General features: G+C 44.8%; 1 protein-coding gene across 5 annotated transcripts in view; it reads right to left on the bottom strand.

The window, feature by feature from the left end:
• The window catches only part of unc5a (unc-5 netrin receptor A), a 404,105-nt gene that overhangs the window by 96,115 nt on the left and 286,809 nt on the right, over nt 1-21,181 (bottom strand). For 3 of the 5 annotated variants that reach the window (XM_060901162.1, XM_060901164.1, XM_060901163.1), the window contains exon 6: nt 17,421-17,588. The exons of the other annotated variants lie outside the window; for them this stretch is intronic. In XM_060901162.1, coding sequence (XP_060757145.1) covers nt 17,421-17,588 — 168 coding nt within the window. The remainder of the gene's footprint in view (nt 1-17,420; nt 17,589-21,181) is intronic. 5 annotated transcript variants of the gene reach the window in all.

Below are 21,181 nucleotides of genomic sequence, written 5' to 3'. Positions count from 1 at the left end.
GACACTACATAGACAGTCTATTGTATATTAACATCACTAAACACTATATAGATACATTAAATCACTAAGCACTACATAGGGACACTACACAGACACCCTATTGTACATTAACATCATTAAACACTACATAGGGACACTAGATAGACACCCTATTGTCCATTAACATCACTAAACACTACATAGGAACACTAGATAGACACCCTATGTCCATTAACATCACTAAACACTACATAGGGACACTACATAGACACCCTATTGTCCATTAACATCACTAAACACTACATAGGGACACTACATAGACACCCTATTGTACATTAACATCACTAAACACTACATAGGGACACTACATAGACACCCTATTGTCCATTAACATCACTAAACACTACATAGGGACACTACATAGACACCCGATTGTACATTAACCTCATTAAACACTACATAGGGACACTACATAGACACCCTATTGTCCATTAACATCACTAAACACTACATAGGGACACTACATAGACACCCGATTGTACATTAACCTCATTAAACACGACATAGGGACACTACATAGACACCCTATTGTACATTAACATCACTAAACACTACATAGGGACACTACATAGACACCCTATTGTACATTAACCTCATTAAACACTACATAGGGACACTGCATAGACACCCTATTGTACATTAACATCATTCAACACTACATAGGGACACTACATAGACACCCTATTGTCCATTAACATCACTAAACACTACATAGGGACACTACATAGACACCCTATTGTCCATTAACATCACTAAACACTACATAGGGACACTACATAGACACCCGATTGTACATTAACATCACTAAACACTACATAGGGACACTACATAGACACCCGATTGTCCATTAACATCACTAAACACGACATAGGGACACTACATAGACACCCTATTGTCCATTAACATCACTAAACACTACATAGGGACACTACATAGACACTCTATTGTACATTAACATCACTAAACACTACATAGGGACACTACATAGACACCCTATTGTCCATTAACATCACTAAACACTACATAGGGACACTACATAGACACCCGATTGTACATTAACCTCACTAAACATGACATAGGGACACTACATAGACACCCTATTGTCCATTAACATCACTAAACACTACATAGGGACACTACATAGACACCCTATTGTACATTAACATCACTAAACACTACATAGGGACACTACATAGACACCCTATTGTCCATTAACATCACTAAACACTACATAGGGACACTACATAGACACCCGATTGTACATTAACCTCATTAAACACTACATAGGGACACTACATAGACACCCTATTGTCCATTAACATCACTAAACACTACATAGGGACACTACATAGACACCCGATTGTACATTAACCTCATTAAACACGACATAGGGACACTACATAGACACCCTATTGTCCATTAACATCACTAAACACTACATAGGGACACTACATAGACACCCTATTGTACATTAACATCACTAAACACTACATAGGGACACTACATAGACACCCTATTGTACATTAACATCACTAAACACTACATAGGGACACTACATAGACACCCGATTGTACATTAACCTCATTAAACACTACATAGGGACACTACATAGACACCCTATTGTACATTAACCTCATTAAACACTACATAGGGGCACTACATAGACACCCTATTGTACATTAATTTCATTTAACACTACATAGGGACACTACATAGACACCCTATTGTCCTTTAACATCACTAAACACTACATAGGGACACTCCATAGACACCCTATTGTATATTAACCACATTAAACACTACATAGGGACACTACATAGACACCCTATTGTATATTAACCACATTAAACACTACATAGGGACACTACATAGAGAGAAGATTGTACACTCCAGTTAATAAACACTACACATGGTGCTTGTCCCACAAAATGTGATATAGTGACACTCCATAGGTAGCTGAATGAGCATTAATGCTATTCTTTGCCTCCCTCTTCCCCCGAGGAGAACTGTTCATCACCCTCCAGTCTCATCAGGGGTGAGGAAGAAAAGTCTGCTCTGATCTGTTATTCCATTTCCCTCCGTTTGCAGTCAGCGTAATGAAAACGAGCACTGCCGACGCAGGCACTGAAACGTTTCTGGAAAAAGAGCCCGGTTCCCCGTGCAGAATCTCGAACAGATCCACGATTCTTCACGCAAACACAGGCACACAAGAAACAGCAATATTTTACCATTTGATCTATTTTGGCTCAGCTGCTGCACGCGGCAGACACATCTTCAGCACTGAGCGTGTGTTACATAAAAAGCTGTGCAGCGTCAAAATCCAAGTGTGAAGGAATATATAATGGAGTAAAAAAAAAACCAGAAGATGATGCATGGAGTGGAAAGGGCAAATGAGAGATGATGAAAAGCACAGAAGAGTGAAAGTGAACAAAGAGAGGTGAGAGGGAGGTCAATTTCTGAGGATCTTCATCTTCAGCAATGAATTTGATTTACTCCTTGTTTGTTTGGAATATTTATGACACGAGGAGTGTGTGCTTCTGCTTTACAGTGTGCTTCACTACACAGGATCAACAAATCAAAAGCAGATTTACAATGCAATACAGCGTAATTCAGGGAGAGAGGCCACGCCTCCTTCACTGAGAATGAAACACAGAGGCCACGCCTCCTTCACTGAGAATGAAACACAGAGGCCACGTTTCCTTCACTGAGACTGAAACACAGAGGCCACGCCTCCTTCACTGAGACTGAAACACAGAGGCCACACCTCCTTCACTGAGACTGAAACACAGAGGCCACGCCTCCTTTACTGAGACTGAAACACAGAGGCCACGTCTCCTTCACTATGACAAACACAGAGGCCACGCCTCCTTCACTGAGACTGAAACACAGAGGCCACGCCTCCTTCACTGAGACTGAAACACAGAGGCCACGCCTCCTTTACTGAGACTGAACACAGAGGCCACGCCTCCTTTACTGAGACTGAAACACAGAGGCCACGCCTCCTTCACTGAGACTGAACACAGAGGCCACGTCTCCTTCACTGAGACTGAAACACAGAGGCCACGCCTCCTTCACTGAGACTGAAACACAGAGGCCATGCCTCCTTCACTATGACTGAAATACAGAGGCCACGCCTCCTTAACTGAGACTGAAACATAGAGGCCACACCTCCTTCACTGAGACTGAAAGAGAGGCCATGCCTGCTTCACTGAGACTGAAACACAGAGGCCACGCTTCACTATGACTGAAATACAGAGGCCACGCCTCCGTAACTGAGACTGAAACATAGAGGCCACGCCTGCTTCACTGAGACTGAAACAGAGGCCACGCCTCCTTCACTGAGACTGAAACAGAGGCCACGCCTCCTTCACTGAGACTGAAACACAGAGGCCACGCCTCCTTCACTGAGACTGAAACACAGAGGCCACGTCTCCTTCACTGAGACTGAAACACAGAGGCCACGCCTCCTTCACTGAGACTGAAACACAGAGGCCACGCCTCCTTCACTGAGACTGAAACACAGAGGCCACGCCTCCTTCACTGAGACTGAAACACAGAGGCCACGCCTCCTTCACTGAGACTGAAACACAGAGGCCACGCCTCCTTCACTGAGACTGAAACACAGAGGCCACGCCTCCTTCACTGAGACTGAAACACAGAGGCCACGCCTCCTTCACTGAGACTGAAACACAGAGGCCACGCCTCCTTCACTGAGACTGAAACACAGAGGCCACGTCTCCTTCACTGAGACTGAAACACAGAGGCCACGTCTCCTTCACTGAGACTGAACACAGAGGCCACGCCTCCTTCACTGAGACTGAAACACAGAGGCCACGCCTCCTTCACTGAGACTGAAACACAGAGGCCACGTCTCCTTCACTGAGACTGAACACAGAGGCCACGCCTCCTTCACTGAGACTGAAACACAGAGGCCACGCCTCCTTCACTGAGACTGAAACACAGAGGCCACGCCTCCTTCACTGAGACTGAAACACAGAGGCCACGCCTCTTTCACTGAGACTGAAACACAGAGGCCACGCCTCCTTCACTGAGACTGAAACACAGAGGCCACGCCTCCTTCACTGAGACTGAAACACAGAGGCCATGCCTCCTTCACTGAGACTGAAACACAGAGGCCACGCCTCCTTCACTGAGACTGAACACAGAGGCCACGCCTCCTTCACTGAGACTGAAACACAGAGGCCACGCCTCCTTCACTGAGACTGAAACACAGAGGCCACGCCTCCTTCACTGAGACTGAAACACAGAGGCCACGCCTCCTTCACTGAGACTGAAACACAGAGGCCACGCCTCCTTCACTGAGACTGAAACACAGAGGCCATGCCTCCTTCACTGAAACTGAAACACAGAGGCCACGCCTCTTTCACTGAGACTGAAACACAGAGGCCACGTCTCCTTCACTATGACTGAAACACAGAGGCCACGCCTCCTTCACTGAGACTGAAACACAGAGGCCATGCCTCCTTCACTGAGACTGAAACACAGAGGCCACGCCTCCTTCACTGAGACTGAAACACAGAGGCCATGCCTCCTTCACTGAAACTGAAACACAGAGGCCACGCCTCCTTCACTATGACTGAAACACAGAGGCCACGCCTCCTTCACTGAGACTGAAACACAGAGGCCATGCCTCCTTCACTGAAACTGAAACACAGAGGCCACGCCTCTTTCACTGAGACTGAAACACAGAGGCCACGTCTCCTTCACTGAGACTGAAACACAGAGGCCACGTCTCCTTCACTATGACTGAAACACAGAGGCCACGTCTCCTTCACTGAGACTGAAACACAGAGGCCACGCCTCCTTCACTGAGACTGAAACACAGAGGCCACGCCTCCTTCACTGAGACTGAAACACAGAGGCCACGCCTCCTTCACTGAGACTGAAACACAGAGGCCACGCCTCCTTCACTGAGACTGAAACACAGAGGCCACGTCTCCTTCACTGAGACTGAAACACAGAGGCCACGCCTCCTTCACTGAGACTGAACACAGAGGCCACGTCTCCTTCACTGAGACTGAAACACAGAGGCCACGCCTCCTTCACTGAGACTGAAACACAGAGGCCACGCCTCCTTCACTGAGACTGAAACACAGAGGCCACGCCTCCTTCACTGAGACTGAAACACAGAGGCCATGCCTCCTTCACTGAAACTGAAACACAGAGGCCACGCCTCTTTCACTGAGACTGAAACACAGAGGCCACGTCTCCTTCACTATGACTGAAACACAGAGGCCACGCCTCCTTCACTGAGACTGAAACACAGAGGCCATGCCTCCTTCACTGAAACTGAAACACAGAGGCCACGCCTCTTTCACTGAGACTGAAACACAGAGGCCACGTCTCCTTCACTATGACTGAAACACAGAGGCCACGTCTCCTTCACTGAGACTGAAACACAGAGACCACGCCTCCTTCACTGAGACTGAAACACAGAGGCCACGCCTCCTTCACTGAGACTGAAACACAGAGGCCACGCCTCCTTCACTGAGACTGAAACACAGAGGCCACGCCTCCTTCACTGAGACTGAAACACAGAGGCCACGTCTCCTTCACTGAGACTGAAACACAGAGGCCACGCCTCCTTCACTGAGACTGAAACACAGAGGCCACGCCTCCTTCACTGAGACTGAAACACAGAGGCCATGCCTCCTTCACTGAGACTGAAACACAGAGGCCACGCCTCTTTCACTGAGACTGAAACACAGAGGCCACGTCTCCTTCACTGAGACTGAAACACAGAGGCCACGTCTCCTTCACTATGACTGAAATACAGAGGCCACGCCTCCTTAACTGAGACTGAAACATAGAGGCCACACCTCCTTCACTGAGATTGAAATAGAGGCCATGCCTGCTTCACTGAGACTGAAACACAGAGGCCACGCCTCCTTTACTGAGACTGAAACACAGAGGCCACGCCTTCTTCACTATGACTGAAACACAGAGGCAACGTCTCCTTCACTATGACTGAAATACAGAGGCCACGCCTCCTTAACTGAGACTGAAACATAGAGGCCACACCTCCTTCACTGAGATTGAAATAGAGGCCATGCCTGCTTCACTGAGACTGAAACACAGTGGCCACGCCTCCTTTACTGAGACTGAAACACAGAGGCCACGCCTTCTTCACTATGGCAAACACAGAGGCCACGCCTCCTTCACTGAGACTGAAACACAGAGGCCACGCCTCCTTTACTGAGACTGAAACACAGAGGCCACACCTTCTTCACTATGACAAACACAGAGGCCACGCCTCCTTCACTGAGACTGAAACACAGAGGCCACGTCTCCTTCACTATGACTGAAATACAGAGGCCACGCCTCCGTAACTGAGACTGAAACATAGAGGCCACGCCTCCTTCACTGAGACTGAAACAGAGGCCACGCCTGCTTCACTGAGACTGAAACACAGAGGCCACGCCTACTTCACTGAAACTGAAGCACAGAGACTATGCCTCCTTCACTGAGACTGAAGTTCATAGGCCACACCTCCTTCACTATGACTGAAACACAGAGGCCACGCCTCCTTCACTGAGACTAAAACACAGAGGCCACACCTTCACTGAGACTAAAACACAGAGGCCACACCTCCTTCACCAAGACTGAAACAGAGAACACACCTCCTTCACTGAAACTGAAACACAGAGGCCACGCCTCCCTCACTGAGACAAACACAGAGGCCACGCCTCCCTCACTGAGACTGAAACACTGAGACCACGCCTCCTTCACTGAGACTGATACACAGAGGCCACGCCTCCTTCACTGAGACAAACACAGAGGCCATTCTTCCTTCACTGAGACTGAAACACTGAGACCACGCCTCCTTCACTGAGACTGAAACAGAGGCCACGCCTCCCTCACTGAGACAAACACAGAGGCCATTCTTCCTTCATCTCATCTCATCTCATCTCATTATCTCTAGCCGCTCTATCCTGTTCTACAGGGTCGCAGGCAAGCTGGAGCCTATCCCTATGGTCAATTTAGAGTCACCAGTTAACCTAACCTGCATGTCTTTGGACTGTGGGGGAAACCGGAGCACCCGGAGGAAACCCACGCGGACACGGGGAGAACATGCAAACTCCGCACAGAAAGGCCCTCGCCGGCCACGGGGCTCGAACCCGGACCTTCTTGCTGTGAGGCGACAGCGCTAACCACTACACCACCGTGCCGCCCCATTCTTCCTTCACTGAGACTGAAACACTGAGACCACACCTCCTTCACTGAGACTGATACACAGAGGCCACGCCTCCTTCACTGAGACTAAAGCAGAGACCATGGCTCCTTCACTGAGACTGATAGAGGCCACGCCTCCTTCACTGACTCTGATACACAGTGGCCACGCCTCCTTCACTGAGACTGAAGCAGAGATCACACCTCCTTCACTGAGACTGAAACACAGAGGCCACGCCTCCTTCACTGAGACTAAAGCAGAGACCATGGCTCCTTCACTGAGACTGATAGAGGCCACGCCTCCTTCACTGAGACTGATACACAGAGGCCACGCCTCCTTCACTGAGACTGATACACAGGCCACGCCTCCCTCACTGAGACAAACACAGAGGCCATTATTCCTTCACTGAGACTGAAACACTGAGACCACGCCTCTTTCACTGAGACTAAAGCAGAGACCATGCCTCCTTCACTGAGACTGATACACAGAGGCCACGCCTCCTTCACTGAGACTGAAACAGAGGCCACTCCTCCTTCACGAAGACTGAAACAGAGATCACACCTTCACTGAGATTAAAGCACAGAGACCACGCCTCCTTCACTGAGATTGAAACACAGAGATCATGCCTCCTTCACTGGGACTGAAGCACAGAGGCCACGCCTCCTTGTCAGAGACAAATCTTGCTTCTTTAGCTAACTAGCTTTTTTTTTCACCAAAAATTCTTTTAAGTTTTAGCCAAAGCTCTCCCGTGTGTGAATGCACCGCCTCCCTGCCCCCTAAACCACTGGAGAAAAAAAAAATCTCTTCCTCATCTCATCTAATGTTCATCTATTTGCACAAGAAAAAATGGAAGCATGAAGGTGACCTTTTGTTGTGCACTTAGGGTTTTTTTATGTTTCAATTTGCCCATGGTTGATGGACTCAAGGAGGAAGGACGTGACACACGAAAGCAGTTAGCAAACAAAAGCTGTGAAACACTAATCAGTGCCGGCGGCTGTTGACTCTTGCGAGACCTTTCGCAAATGAGACACCACTTTTTCATGGCCAAAAGATGACAACCTGTGTCAGTGCTGACGCGTTCCTCAAAAGCTATTATATCTAATTGCTTGTGCATAGAAAAAAGTGTGTGTGTGTGTGTGTGTGTGTGTGTGTGCGCGCGCGTGTGTGTATACACAAATGTCTTTCTGCATAAAGTGTGTGTCATTGTGTGTGCTCGAGCTGAGATGATAAATGATGTAGTGTACAAACATGCAGATGCCTTCTACATCAGCACATATAATGCCCCGATTTAGTGTCCCTCTGTAGTGTTTATTGGGGGATTAATGGACAGTAGTGTCCCTATGTTGTGTTTCATGGGGTTATGATGTACGATAGTGTCCCTATGAAGTGTTTAGGAGGGCAGTAATGTACAGTAGTGTCCCTATGTTGTGTTTCGTGGGGTTATGATGTATGTATGGTAGTGTCCCTATGAAGTGTTTAGGAGGGCAGTAATGTACAGTAGTGTCCCTATGTTGTGTTTCGTGGGGTTATGATGTATGTATGGTAGTGTCCCTATGAAGTGTTTAGGAGGGCAGTGATGTACAGTAGTGTCCCTATGAAGTTTTTAGTGGGGTTATGATGTACGGTAGTGTCCCTATGAAGTGTTTAGTGGGGTTATGATGTACGGTAGTGTCCCTATAAAGTGTTTAGTGGGGTTATGATGTACGGTAGTTTCCCTATGAAGTGTTTAGGAGGGCAGTAATGTATGGTAGTGTCCCTATGAAGTGTTTAGTGGGGTGATGATGTACAGTTGTGTCCCTATGTTGTGTTTCGTGGGGTGATTATGGACAGTAGTGTCCCTATAAAGTGTTTAGTGGGGTAATGATGTACGGTAGTGTCCCTATGAAGTGTTTAGTGGGGTAATAATGTACGGTAGTGTCCGTATGAAGTGTTTAGGAGGGCAGTAATGTACAGCAGTGTCCCTATGAAGTGTTTAGTGGGGTGATGGTGGACAGTTGTGTCCCTATGAAGTGTTTCTTGGGGTTATGATGTACGGTAGTGTCCCTATGAAGTGTTTAGGAGGGCAGTAATGTACAGCAGTGTCCCTATGAAGTGTTTAGTGGGGTGATGATGGACAGTAGTGTCCCTATGAAGTGTTTCTTGGGGTTATGATGTACGGTAGTGTCCCTATGAAGTGTTTCTTGGGGTTATGATGTATGGTAGTGTCCATATGAAGTGTTTAGGAGGGCAGTAATGTACGGTAGTGTCCCTATGAAGTGTTCAGTGGGGTGATGATGTATGGTAGTGTCCCTAGGAAGTGTTTAATGGGGTAGTGATGTACTGTATGTCCTTCTGTAGGGTTTACTGGTGCAATAATGTACGGTAGTGTCCCTATGTCGTGTTTAACGGGGCAATACTGTACGGTAGTGTCCCTATGAAGTGTTTAGTGGGGTGATGAGGTACAGTAGTGTCCCTATGAAGTGTTTAGGAGGGAAATACTGTGCAGTTATCTTTCTGCTTGTTGTCCCTGTGTAGTAATTACTGAGGGGAATCGACAGCAGAGGCCCGAGTTTTGCTACACATTCATGCACTATGTGTGTGTGTGTGTGTGTGTGTGTGTGTGTGTGTGTGAGTGAACCCGCGGTGTGTGATGTCACTGATGAGCACTGTTAAGTTTGAAAGAGCCTCTTCAGTGCACTGCCGACCTAAACAGTGTGACTCAACAGACACAACGATCATCACGAGCCATTATAACACACACACACACACACCCTGACCTGCTACTCGCTACACGCACAGTGTTACAGTTTTCACACAGGAGCAAACGATAGCCAAAGCGTTAGTGCTTGGTAATCACGCGCTCACACACACACACACAACTTTATGATAGAACAAACTCTTGACATTATTCTAATGTAGTCACTGAGTGTCAGATCAGCATCCAAATGATTTAAATGATTAATTCCTCTGCGATGCTGCATTCTGATTACGCACTGTTCATTTATATTCATACGAGTGTGAAGTGACGCACAATACGATATTTTTATCCGTTTATAGTTACATTAAATAATGTGAAATGTCTGAGGAACTCATTAGAGCAACGATAATCAGTGCTTTTATTGCAGTTCACGGTATTATCATGATATTGTTTCAGAGATATGCCCATTCAGTTTTCGAGAGAAAACTTAGGTAGAAGTGCAACCTAAAAATACTGCCTCACACACACACACACACACACACAGTATCCGGATTTGGCCCCGCAGTGCTGTGTGTGTCTCAAGCACTCGTTTATCAGAGCTCTGTGATGTGTCTGTGTGCCGAGCTGAGCTGTTTTCAGGCACCTGATGCCAGTCAGCAAATGATGATTTATGCCCGTTGAGCTCGCTGCCGGTGGCTTTGATAAATCGGGATGAAGTGTGCGTTGTGATTTTTAGCGCCCGCGGTTGTCCGAGTGCGTGTTTGTGTGGTGATGAATGTGCGGGAAAGGGTCGCTCTCTCTGTCTCAGGCGAACGCGCTGGAACGTGCTGAGTGCATACGCCGGACACTGCGGGTGTTGGGTTACATCACCAGAGCTAACAGATCTCTCTCACTCCAGGCCTCTCGCTCACCCTTTTGAAATAATTACACGGGGTGACAGGGTTCATGTGAGAGTGTTTTCAGGTTTGTTATTTTCTAGTCGTGATGTATTGTGTCTGTTCATGTCAGCAAAACAGGAATATTAAGATCTAATATCATTCTAATGTCATTGGAATCATATTATATAATGATATATTCTCATATGAATATCATTCAAAACAAAATAACATTGAAGGATGAACGTTTGTAAAAATATTATTTTTTCAAAAAATGTCTCCAGCCACGTTTTTCCTCCCGAAAATATCTCTGTGCACACAAATGCTTTCGAAAATGTCACCACACAGATGAGTGTTTTCAAAACGTCTTCATTTGTACAAACGTTTTCAAAAAGATCCTAGTCCGCACGAAGCATTTTCAAAAACATATTCGTCCGTGCAAACGTTTTTGAAAATATCTTCATCTGCACAAACGTTTTCGAAAACATCTTCGTCCGCACAAACGTTTTCGAAAAGATCTTCGTCCGCACAAACGTTTTCGAAAACATCTTCGTCCGCACAAGCATCTTCGAAAACATCTTCGTCCGCACAATCATTTTCGAAAAGATCTTCGTCCGCACAAGCATTTTCGAAAAGATCTTCGTCCGCACAAGCATTTTCGAAAACATCTTCGTCCGCACAAGCGTTTTCAAAAACATCTTCGTCCGCACAAGCGTTTTCGAAAACATCTTCGTCCGCACAATCGTTTTCGAAAACATCTTCGTCCGCACAAGCGTTTTCGAAAACATCTTCGTCCGCACAAGCGTTTTCAAAAACATCTTCGTCCGCACAAGCGTTTTCAAAAACATCTTCGTCCGCACAAGCATTTTCGAAAACATCTTCGTCCGCACAAACATTTTCGAAAACATCTTCGTCCGCACAAACGTTTTCGAAAACATCTTCGTCCGCACAAACGTTTTCGAAAACATCTTCGTCCGCACAAACGTTTTCGAAAACATCTTCGTCCGCACAAACGTTTTCGAAAACATCTTCGTCCGTACAAACGTTTTCGAAAACATCTTCGTCCGCACAAACGTTTTCGAAAACATCTTCGTCCGCACAAACGCTTTCGAAAACATTTTTGTCCGCACAAACGTTTTCGAAAACATTTTTGTCCGCACAAATGTTTTAGAAAAGATCTTTGTCTGAGCAAACATTTTTGAAAACATCTTTGTCCGTGCAAACGTTTTCGAAAACATCTTCATCCGCCCAAATGTTTGTGAAAAGATCTTTGTCCGCCAAAATGTTTTTGAAAAGATCTTCGTCCGCGCAAATGTTTTCAAAAACATCTTCATCCGCCCAAATGTTTGTGAAAAGATCTTTGTCCGCCAAAATGTTTTTGAAAAGGTCTTCGTCCGCGCAAACGTTTTCAAAAACATCTTCATCCGCCCAAATGTTTTTGAAAAAATCTTTGTCTGCACAAATGTTTTCGAAAACATCTTCATCTGCTCAAATGTTTTTGAAAACATCTTCATCCGCACGAACGTTTTCGAAAACATCTTCGTCCGCACGAACGTTTTCGAAAACATTTTTGTCCGCACAAATGTTTTCGAAAAGATCTTCGTCTGCCCAAACATTTTCGAAAAGATCTTTGTCTGCGCAAACGTTTTCGAAAACATCATCTGCTCAAATGTTTTTGAAAACATCTTCATCCGCACGAACGTTTTCGAAAACATCTTCGTCCGCACGAACGTTTTCGAAAACATTTTTGTCCGCACAAATGTTTTCGAAAAGATCTTCGTCTGCCCAAACATTTTCGAAAAGATCTTCGTCTGCGCAAACGTTTTCGAAAACATCATCTTCCGTGCAAACGTTTTTGAAAACATCTTCGTCCGCGCAAACGTTTTCGAAAACATCTTTGTCCGTGCAAACGTTTTCGAAAAGATCTTTGTCCATGCAAACGTTTTTGAAAACATCATCCATACAAACATTTTCTAAAATATCTTTGTCCGCACAAACATTCTCAAAAACCTCTTCCGCACAAACATTTTCAAAACCATCTTCGTCCGCACAAACGTCTCTGAAAACATATTTATCCACACAATCATTCTCGGAAATATCTTAGCCCGCACAAACGTTTTTCAAAAACATCTTCATCTGCACAAACATTTTCGAACATACCGGTATCTTTGTCCACAAAAACGTTTCCTGAAATATCTTTGTTGACACAAACGTTTTCAAAAACATCTTCATCCGTCCAAATGTTTTTCGAAAATATTTCCAGACAAGAGTTTTTAAAACATCTCTGTTCATGTCGACGTTTTCAAAAATATCTCCTTCCACACAAAAACGCTCGTGTCAGATCAGTAACAGAATGTCAAAACGTCATTTTCATGTGAACGTGATGCCGAATTTTTATCGTTTACAGCTCGTCTTCACTTTTCCTTGAAACATTCCTCAGATAAACAAACTAAATAACCGATTCTCAGCGTTCTACACGTCCTTTAGTTGTGTGAATGTTAAAATCAGGAGATGTGGGGCGGCAACTGGGGAGGCGAGCACAACATCTGGGGTGGCAACTGCTACATTTTATCACAATACAGACCTTTTCTTTTCCTTCTCCCTTCCCCTTCCTATCTCACGTCTCCCTGTTGTCCTCCTTCTCATTTGTCCAAATCAAATCTTCCTTCTCGTGTGCCGTCTATTTCCAGTTCCTGATTTCCTCCACCTTCTCTTTCCCTCAGCTTCCTCCTTCTCCCTCGCTGCAGGATGATGCTATTTGCCCTAATCATGTGAAATCCATCCACAGGCTAAAACTCCCTCTGGGTTGCTGTGATGCCCCTCTTGCCTGCTGTATTGTTTCAAGGCTTCGTTTACTTACAGTGTGGCGTCTTATTAAATTACACTGTGCGTTGCGTACCGAAACAGGAGATAGGCTTAAGTAGCTGAACTCGGACGGAGACAGAAAGAGATGGAGCTACAGCTGACAGATTCGATTTCTGTCACCATTTGGCTTATTTTTTTTCCCCCTGCTTGGCACTAATGCTTTCATAATGCCGTGTTAGCGATGAAGCGTGCCGCCAGGAGACGGTCGTGTCCCCGACATCAGTGTGGAAGCAAAGCAGCATCATTTCAAACTGCATACAATCAATAAAACCCGAGGATAACCAGTCATGCTGCACTCTCTCTCTCTCTCTCGCTCTCTCTCTCTCTGTATATGTGTGTGTGTGTTGGTGTTAGTAGCACACTGCGTGAAATCGCACACTAATGCTCATGAGTGCACAAGCAGCTCGGCCGTATCTGGAAATCTGGCTGACTCTCAGCAAGGCACCGAGTCTGCATGTGGCAACAGCAAAGCACGCACAGCAAATAAAAAGCATGAGGATTAGCCATGAATAATAAACACCACACGCATCAGGCCAAGCAACCACGGACAGCATGCTGCAAAATCTGTGAGCTCGTAAAAGCAGTCGATCAGCCAGGGCGTCTTTCGTGTCCGACGTCGAGTTTTGCGCTGAAGATCATCGAAAATCTGACCCCAAATCTTGGATGTCTGATATCTTCGGTGATCGTGTGGCTGAACATGATGCGAGCCGAACGCTTTACCGTTTAAACCGTTAAAAAGGCAGCCATTTTGGATTAAACTACTAATCGCGTTGAACTCGGAGCACGCCGGTATTGCTCCGCCTCGACTGGCTCCGCCTCCCAATGTTGAAAGAGGGACGGCTAACCGTGTCACAAACCACTGTGTGGTTAAACGGGCGGCCATTTTGGAGAAACATCTCGATGACCTCAGCAGAGTTCGGCTCATTGGCTCCGCCTTTCGACATTTACAACTAGAAGTGCGTAAAATTCCGTGTCAAAAGAAATCTGAACAAAACGTCCTGCATGTTTGTTTCTTCTTTCTTATGATTTCTGGAACCTCATTTCAAACCTAATATATATATATTTCACATTTATATTCAAAGTAACGACATTTCTAGATATATTTTAAGGTTTATATATATATATATATATATATATATATATATAAGAATTTGGTTCAAAAACGCTATATAGCCAATTCCATTGTTTCGAGAAAAATCACTTTTCATGATTATGGGAAGTGATGAAAGGAAAACCACTGTATCCTGTTTTAAAATTCATTGACTAACTCCTTAATGAGAATAAACTTCAAAAATGAAATCCAGAACTAATTAACAGCTTTTATCTGAACCAAGTAATTATTTTTTGTCAAGTCATGATATATCCACGCCACGGCATTTTCCCCCCAAATACTATCCCTTTCTATTTAAAGTGCATTCAACCGTGTTCTTTCATGACAGATTATTTTATTTAATAGATTAATTTATTTTTTTGAATTATTTGATCAAAATTATTCATAATTCAGTGTGAAATTGTCCAATAAATGCGAAGCGATTTCCTACTTCATGGGCGCAGCCGTCTAAGAAGACTTCACGCCAATGGCGGCCTCTGATTGGCCAAATGGATATGTCTAGTTTTGAGAAAAATCAGTCATGGCGTTTGTTGCATTTTGGAATGAAAGGCCGTCATGCAGTGTGTAAATCAATGGCAGATATCGTGTTTTGGGAAAAAAATGAATATGGTACGAGTAAGATATGATAATTGCTCATGGTTTGGTGGCAATTTTGGCGTTTATTGCGTTTTGGAACCAAACTCTTCATAGATGTGCATTCTTACATCGCCCCCTGGTGGCTTGGAGGCCTGACGTGCAAGGTCAATCTCTGATCAGGTTTCCATGGCGATACCACATTTGACCTAATTTAGTTCTTTTCAGTGATGACCTACCCAGAGATTTCACGAAAAGATTTTGGGTGAGACAGATTTCCAGGACTTCAGAGCAAAACTTTGGAGATCAAAGACGTCTTGGCTGGAAATGGTGTAAATCTGTTTTTGCGAAAGTATTCAGCACACGTTCCCCGAAGGCCACGTTTATCATGGGCCGTCAGACGAAGAACAATGTGTTTCAAGATTATGAAAACGTCAGCATTGACAATATGACATTTCTTCATGACTGAATCCAAACCAAACTTTCACCGAAACCAGAATAAAATGATGAATACTACAGTTATAAATGATCAATCATTTCAACGAGGTCAAAGTTACGCTCAATTATGACCCCGTTTATATCATTGCACCATCTTTATTATGCATCATGAATTGTTAAAGGGAGACTGCGTTTCAGATTTTTCAAACGTAGGTCATAAAAAGAATTTTCCCCGACACCTAGTTATTTTTGTTTCGTGGACTGAAAGCGACTGAATTCGAATCACAGACTTCCAATTTTTAGTTTTTTTTTGTTTAAAAAAATGGAACAATTTATGTATTTCCAGCCACGTGGCCCGAAATTCTCCGCTATTTTTTCCTGCTTCACCATGACGCAATACAAGATACTACATCATGCGTCACGTGGTGGGCTTTCCCCGTTCACGCAAGGCATTGTGGGATACAAATTTGAACCGGGAGAGAAGAATGGAGGACGTGAGTGTGCAAATGAAATGTGAAAGACCGACGACAGTAACGGAAAGAAAGCGAGAAGAAAAGACGTCATATATGAAGGAAAGGAAATGCAGGACCAAACTAATAAATATGGGCGCTCAGCGAGCACCTCGGTGTGATCAGCTGTTCGTTTAGCGACAGAATGATGGAACCGTCAGTGCACGCTCAAAGGGAAACCTGCGCATGCGCGCGCACACACACGGACTTCCTCCGTCTGCTTGCGAGCGATTTCCTGCACGTTATTTGCTTTAATCCCCTCAAACGAAATAACTTCCCAGCCACAGAACAGAACGGCCTGAGATTCTGTGAGATGTTACAGAAATAAACATCTATCACAATGACCACATTTCAGAAGGAACTCAATGTTTTGTAAGTCGTGTTCGTGCCACATTGTCGTTGTTGTTTTTAACAAATGAAATGAATAAACTGTAACGCCTTTTCATAAATGCTTATAATACAGTGTGCGACGCGTTAAAACAGGTTATGAATGTATTCGTAGCTTCTTAGACATTTAGAAAGTCTTTGCAACTTTTCAAACTTTCTTTTACGCTCTGAGCATTTTAATAATGCTTTCCAAACACTTCATAATGCATAATATGAACATGCTCGTGGATAATAATGCTTCATAGGATGCGTTCTCAACTGCCTTTAAGGCTAGCTCAGCTAGTTCAGCGTCAGAAAACGAAATCGCATCATTGCTCCGGTGATTGCCTGAATAAGACATTTTAGTTTTGTCCAAGCGCTTGCCAGTCCACTGTGACTGAAACTGGTTCTGTTCGCTGTCACTTCTCTGCGTTTTGCGCATGGAGAGAGTGACGTGCTGAACTTTCGCACAAGTTAACGTGAGATGAGGCAGTGATCTGACGATGAAAGGGAAAAGATACACTGACAGGCCGATGGAGCGGCGGGGAAACTGAATGACATCTCAGAGGCACAGTTTCTACAGCGCACAGAGAATCCGAGCACATAGATCCATCCACCACTACGATAAAAGAAAAAAAAACAGCTTAAACCGCTTAGGTTTACGGAGATCATCACTTTGCTTGTTCATCCAGGTGAGCTCGTCTAAGCTGTTTTTTTTTTTTTTTTTTGCCCCAGCAACGTTGCGCACTAGGAAGCGAGCTCGGTGGGCGTTTACCTGGACAGGTGGCTGTGCAGGCGCTCGTCTGGACGCTCTGGCCCTCGCAGGCGGAGCCTCCGTTCAGGGGGGCGGGGTTAGTGCAGCTCCGGCTCCTCTTCTGCCAGCCGCGGCCGCACACGGCGCTGCACGCCGACCACGTAGTCCACGTGGACCACCCGCCGTTCACTGCTCGCCCACCAAAGAAACGGACACAGCAAGTCAGGGTTACCCGACGAGCAACACCTTTCACCCTGCCTTACACCATGTTATGCGAAAGATCTCATCATTAGCGTTAAATCGAGAGAGACATCACAACTCGGGCTGTCATCATCATCATCATCATCATCATCATCAAATGAAAAGGAAATTCTATAATACGTCCATGTTCGGGTTCGGGTTCAGAGAAAAACGACAAATACTCCTTCATTTGTGACTTTTTTTATTTTTATTTTCAGGAGTGCGCTGGGTAATCCGTCACGCTGAAGTTCACGAATTCATTCCGAAAGTGTTTTATTCCTTTTATACCACAGCAACCTGCCAACAAATCTGCCAACGAGTGCAGTTTTCCTTTGGTCTTCGAGAAATTTCTCCACCTTGTGCTCATTTTTGATCAGAATCAAGAATTCATGCTGGAAGGTGCTTCAGAGCTGAAATTCCTGGTTTTGTACTTCTTCGGCTTGTCAGATTGGAATCCCATCAGGCAGCCATGACTGAGATAGTTCATGTTTTATGTTTTATACATGATACAATAAACGACAGAATGAACATTTTCGACTCAGAGTTTGTGTCTTGGCTTGTGTCCTCATTAAAAAGTTCTCCCGTACAGTTTGTGCGCTCTCAGAATACAGAGTGCTTTGATACTGACTCGTTCTCTGGCTTCGTGAAAGAATATTTTAGAATCAGACGAAAATATTGTTCGGCAGCGTCTTTGATTTTCATGCCGGTTGCCAAATTTCCTGGAGAGCTTGTTCCTTCTGCTCGGGGCCAGTACGACAGCTTTGGGAAACAATTTCATGATTCCGAATGATGGGAGGACTTGCTTGCAGCTGCTTATAATTCTGAACATCTGGTGAAAATGAAGGCGAAGCTGGGGTATGATTCGGTTGATCACGTGCTGGCTGTGATATTACACTCTGCGAAGGCGAACAGTTCACAGTTCACGCTTTACCAAAGAACAAGCCACGAACACGCTTATTTTTGTCTTATTAAACTCGAGAAAGAGAAAATCCCAGAGGTTGATGAACGAGCGACTGTTTAGAACTGCGACAACACAAACAATAACGCAAACTAGCTTGAGCTAGCTTGTTTCGTAATCATTGCTGTGGTATCAGAGGAATAAAATATTGATTTGATTCCAGGAACAGTAACTCAACTCGTTGATTTTTTTCCGACAACAGCACGACTCCAAGAGTTTTATTCATGGCATATTTGATGTCCTGCGCTAATATATTGGATTCAGCGATAATAAGCCCTGGTTAAAGTGCATATCAGGGGTAAATTCAGGAGCAAGATCAGTGTAATTCTCTGATTTTATATGAAACTTTGGTCAAATATCTGTAACATTCTGCATTCTCTGCAATTGTTTTACCTTGCGCAATACCAGAAAAATTCAGTTGAAATCAAGCCATTTGAGGCGAATTGGTCCGCCTCTGAAAAAACTTGGCATTTGGATTTCCCGGCAAACATTGATTTTCGTGACGTCACGTGCGGGACGCCTCCCTCTGAATCCTACGTCAGCTCTGGTTTGTTTATGAGAAAACGACCTGGTGGTTTTCTGCAAATTTCTTCAACGTTATCGCGTAATTATTAAAATGGTTAACAGATGTATCGTCGGAGGGTGTAGCAACACCAATCTTGATGGGATTAGTACTCATCGTTTTCCAAAAGACCGGACAATGAGAGAGAAATGGGAGCGCTTGGTCTACACAGGCTGTGCACTGAAACCGTGCAAAGCTCGCGCAGCCTGCTGGCGCTTCCGCAGGTGACGTCACGAATCTGGCTCCAGACTCCCTTGGGATTTTTCCAGACGCGTTTTGTTATTTTATTTTTTTCTGCTGTAGACAGATGGCCTTGTGCAAAATTACCCTTCTGGATGAGTGTGTAAAGGGACATGCTTTCATATAAAAAAAACACACAAAATTGATCCAGAATATGCCCTTTAATGGCAGTGACCTTGAACAACAGCGATAACGAATAAGCAAATAAGGAGTGCGTTTCATCATCCATCCTGAACAAGATTACTTGCTGATATTTTGGCAGACACTAAATTATTGGAAATAATTCAAATTACAAAAGGATTTTGTAATTATTAGCGCCCTCTGCTGTCTGCGAAGTGAACTGCAATTTCGACAAAAACATGAACAGTGTTCTTTTTATCTTTTCAACTCGTCCCATCGTTTCTGCTAAAATGAGACGTGTTGTCGAAATGATGTTTCGACCACCTCGGGTCCTGCTGTGGGCGGAGCTAATTTCCTTGCCAGAAAAATGTCGAAACGAACAAAATCAATTTCTTTGCAAATTTGCAAGAATATCATCCTTAAGTGGATTCCTACTTCCGAAGAATTTTGAAGTTTGGGCTTTCGTCAACCCCAGTTGGCGACCACAAGCAATGCTAATGCGAACGCTAATGGTCGTTTGGACGATAAGTGCTTTTCAAGGCAACCGGGGGTGGAGTTTTTCCCCCAACAAAATGGCTGTGAGAATTAAAGCACATCCTCTGGCTCTGATGGCCTTGTCAAACTAGAACGTCTGCAATCAATCAGCTTCTTTAAAAGGTGTGTTCCTTGCTCAACCACACACACCGATTATTCAATTCAAAGCAAGCCTGTTCGAACACGGGCTTCATTTCCCTTGTGTAGTCCGAGACATTGCATTCGTGAATGGTATAAGCCTGGAGGATTGTGCGATGATCCCGAGTCCAAAGTTCACGCTGTGTTTTTAATCAAGCCTCACGTCTCCTGTCTGCTTCTCTCTCAGAGCTCAAAGGAAATCTGATTTCTTCTGTTCAGGACTGATTTGTTGTCAGGGAGCCTTGATCACCAGTCAGGCTGCTGAGGGCTCCTAATTCACAGGCTGAATCACTTCCGGAGCCTCTCTAGCGCCAGTGATTGCCCACCGCCGAGAGGGAAATTGCGCGGCGGTGGCTGGCGAGAGGGTCCTGATTACCTCTCCGCACACAGTCGAGCCACGTCAAAGCCGGCTTCGTTAAAATGCATCTCTACCCTTCGTTCTCGTGGCTCTACTCACAGCCCTTACCCCACAGCCAATGGGAGCTCCGGCGAAGCTTCACATGAGTAAACTGACATTTTAATGTGAAGCCGTAGCAGGAGGGGGGAAAAAAAAAAAAAAAAAAAAACAGGATCGGGTCTCATCGTTCCTTTTGATGAAAAGCTATTCAAAAGATTTTTTTCCTGTAATTAATTTTTTACAATGGAGGCAAATGGGCGCAAATTGTACGAGGCGGACTTACCGTTCACTCCTCTGATTAACGATGCAAAAAAGCAAAGAAAATAGGCTTTCCTTTTCCAGACAAATAACTTCTCTAATGATTAAATCACATATCTTCTTCTTCTTTTTTTTTGATTATATGTAAAGCTCTTGTGAAAAAAAACCCCCAAAAAAACCCAGAGGAAAGTGCTGTCGCCGTCTTGTCCTTCTCATGATGACGAATAACTCAGCTGATAAGTGGCAGTTAAATATAAAACAGATAAAGGCTACACTCTTTCCCGTGTCCTTCCTGGGGACTGGACCTCTTGATTTCTGCCTCGCATTACTGACTG

The sequence above is a fragment of the Neoarius graeffei genome, chromosome 20 (genome assembly GCF_027579695.1).
Source record: "Neoarius graeffei isolate fNeoGra1 chromosome 20, fNeoGra1.pri, whole genome shotgun sequence".
In the NCBI taxonomy this organism is placed as follows: domain Eukaryota; kingdom Metazoa; phylum Chordata; class Actinopteri; order Siluriformes; family Ariidae; genus Neoarius; species Neoarius graeffei.
Note: the sequence above shows the minus strand (reverse complement) of the source record. Positions and strands in the feature narration are given on the sequence as shown.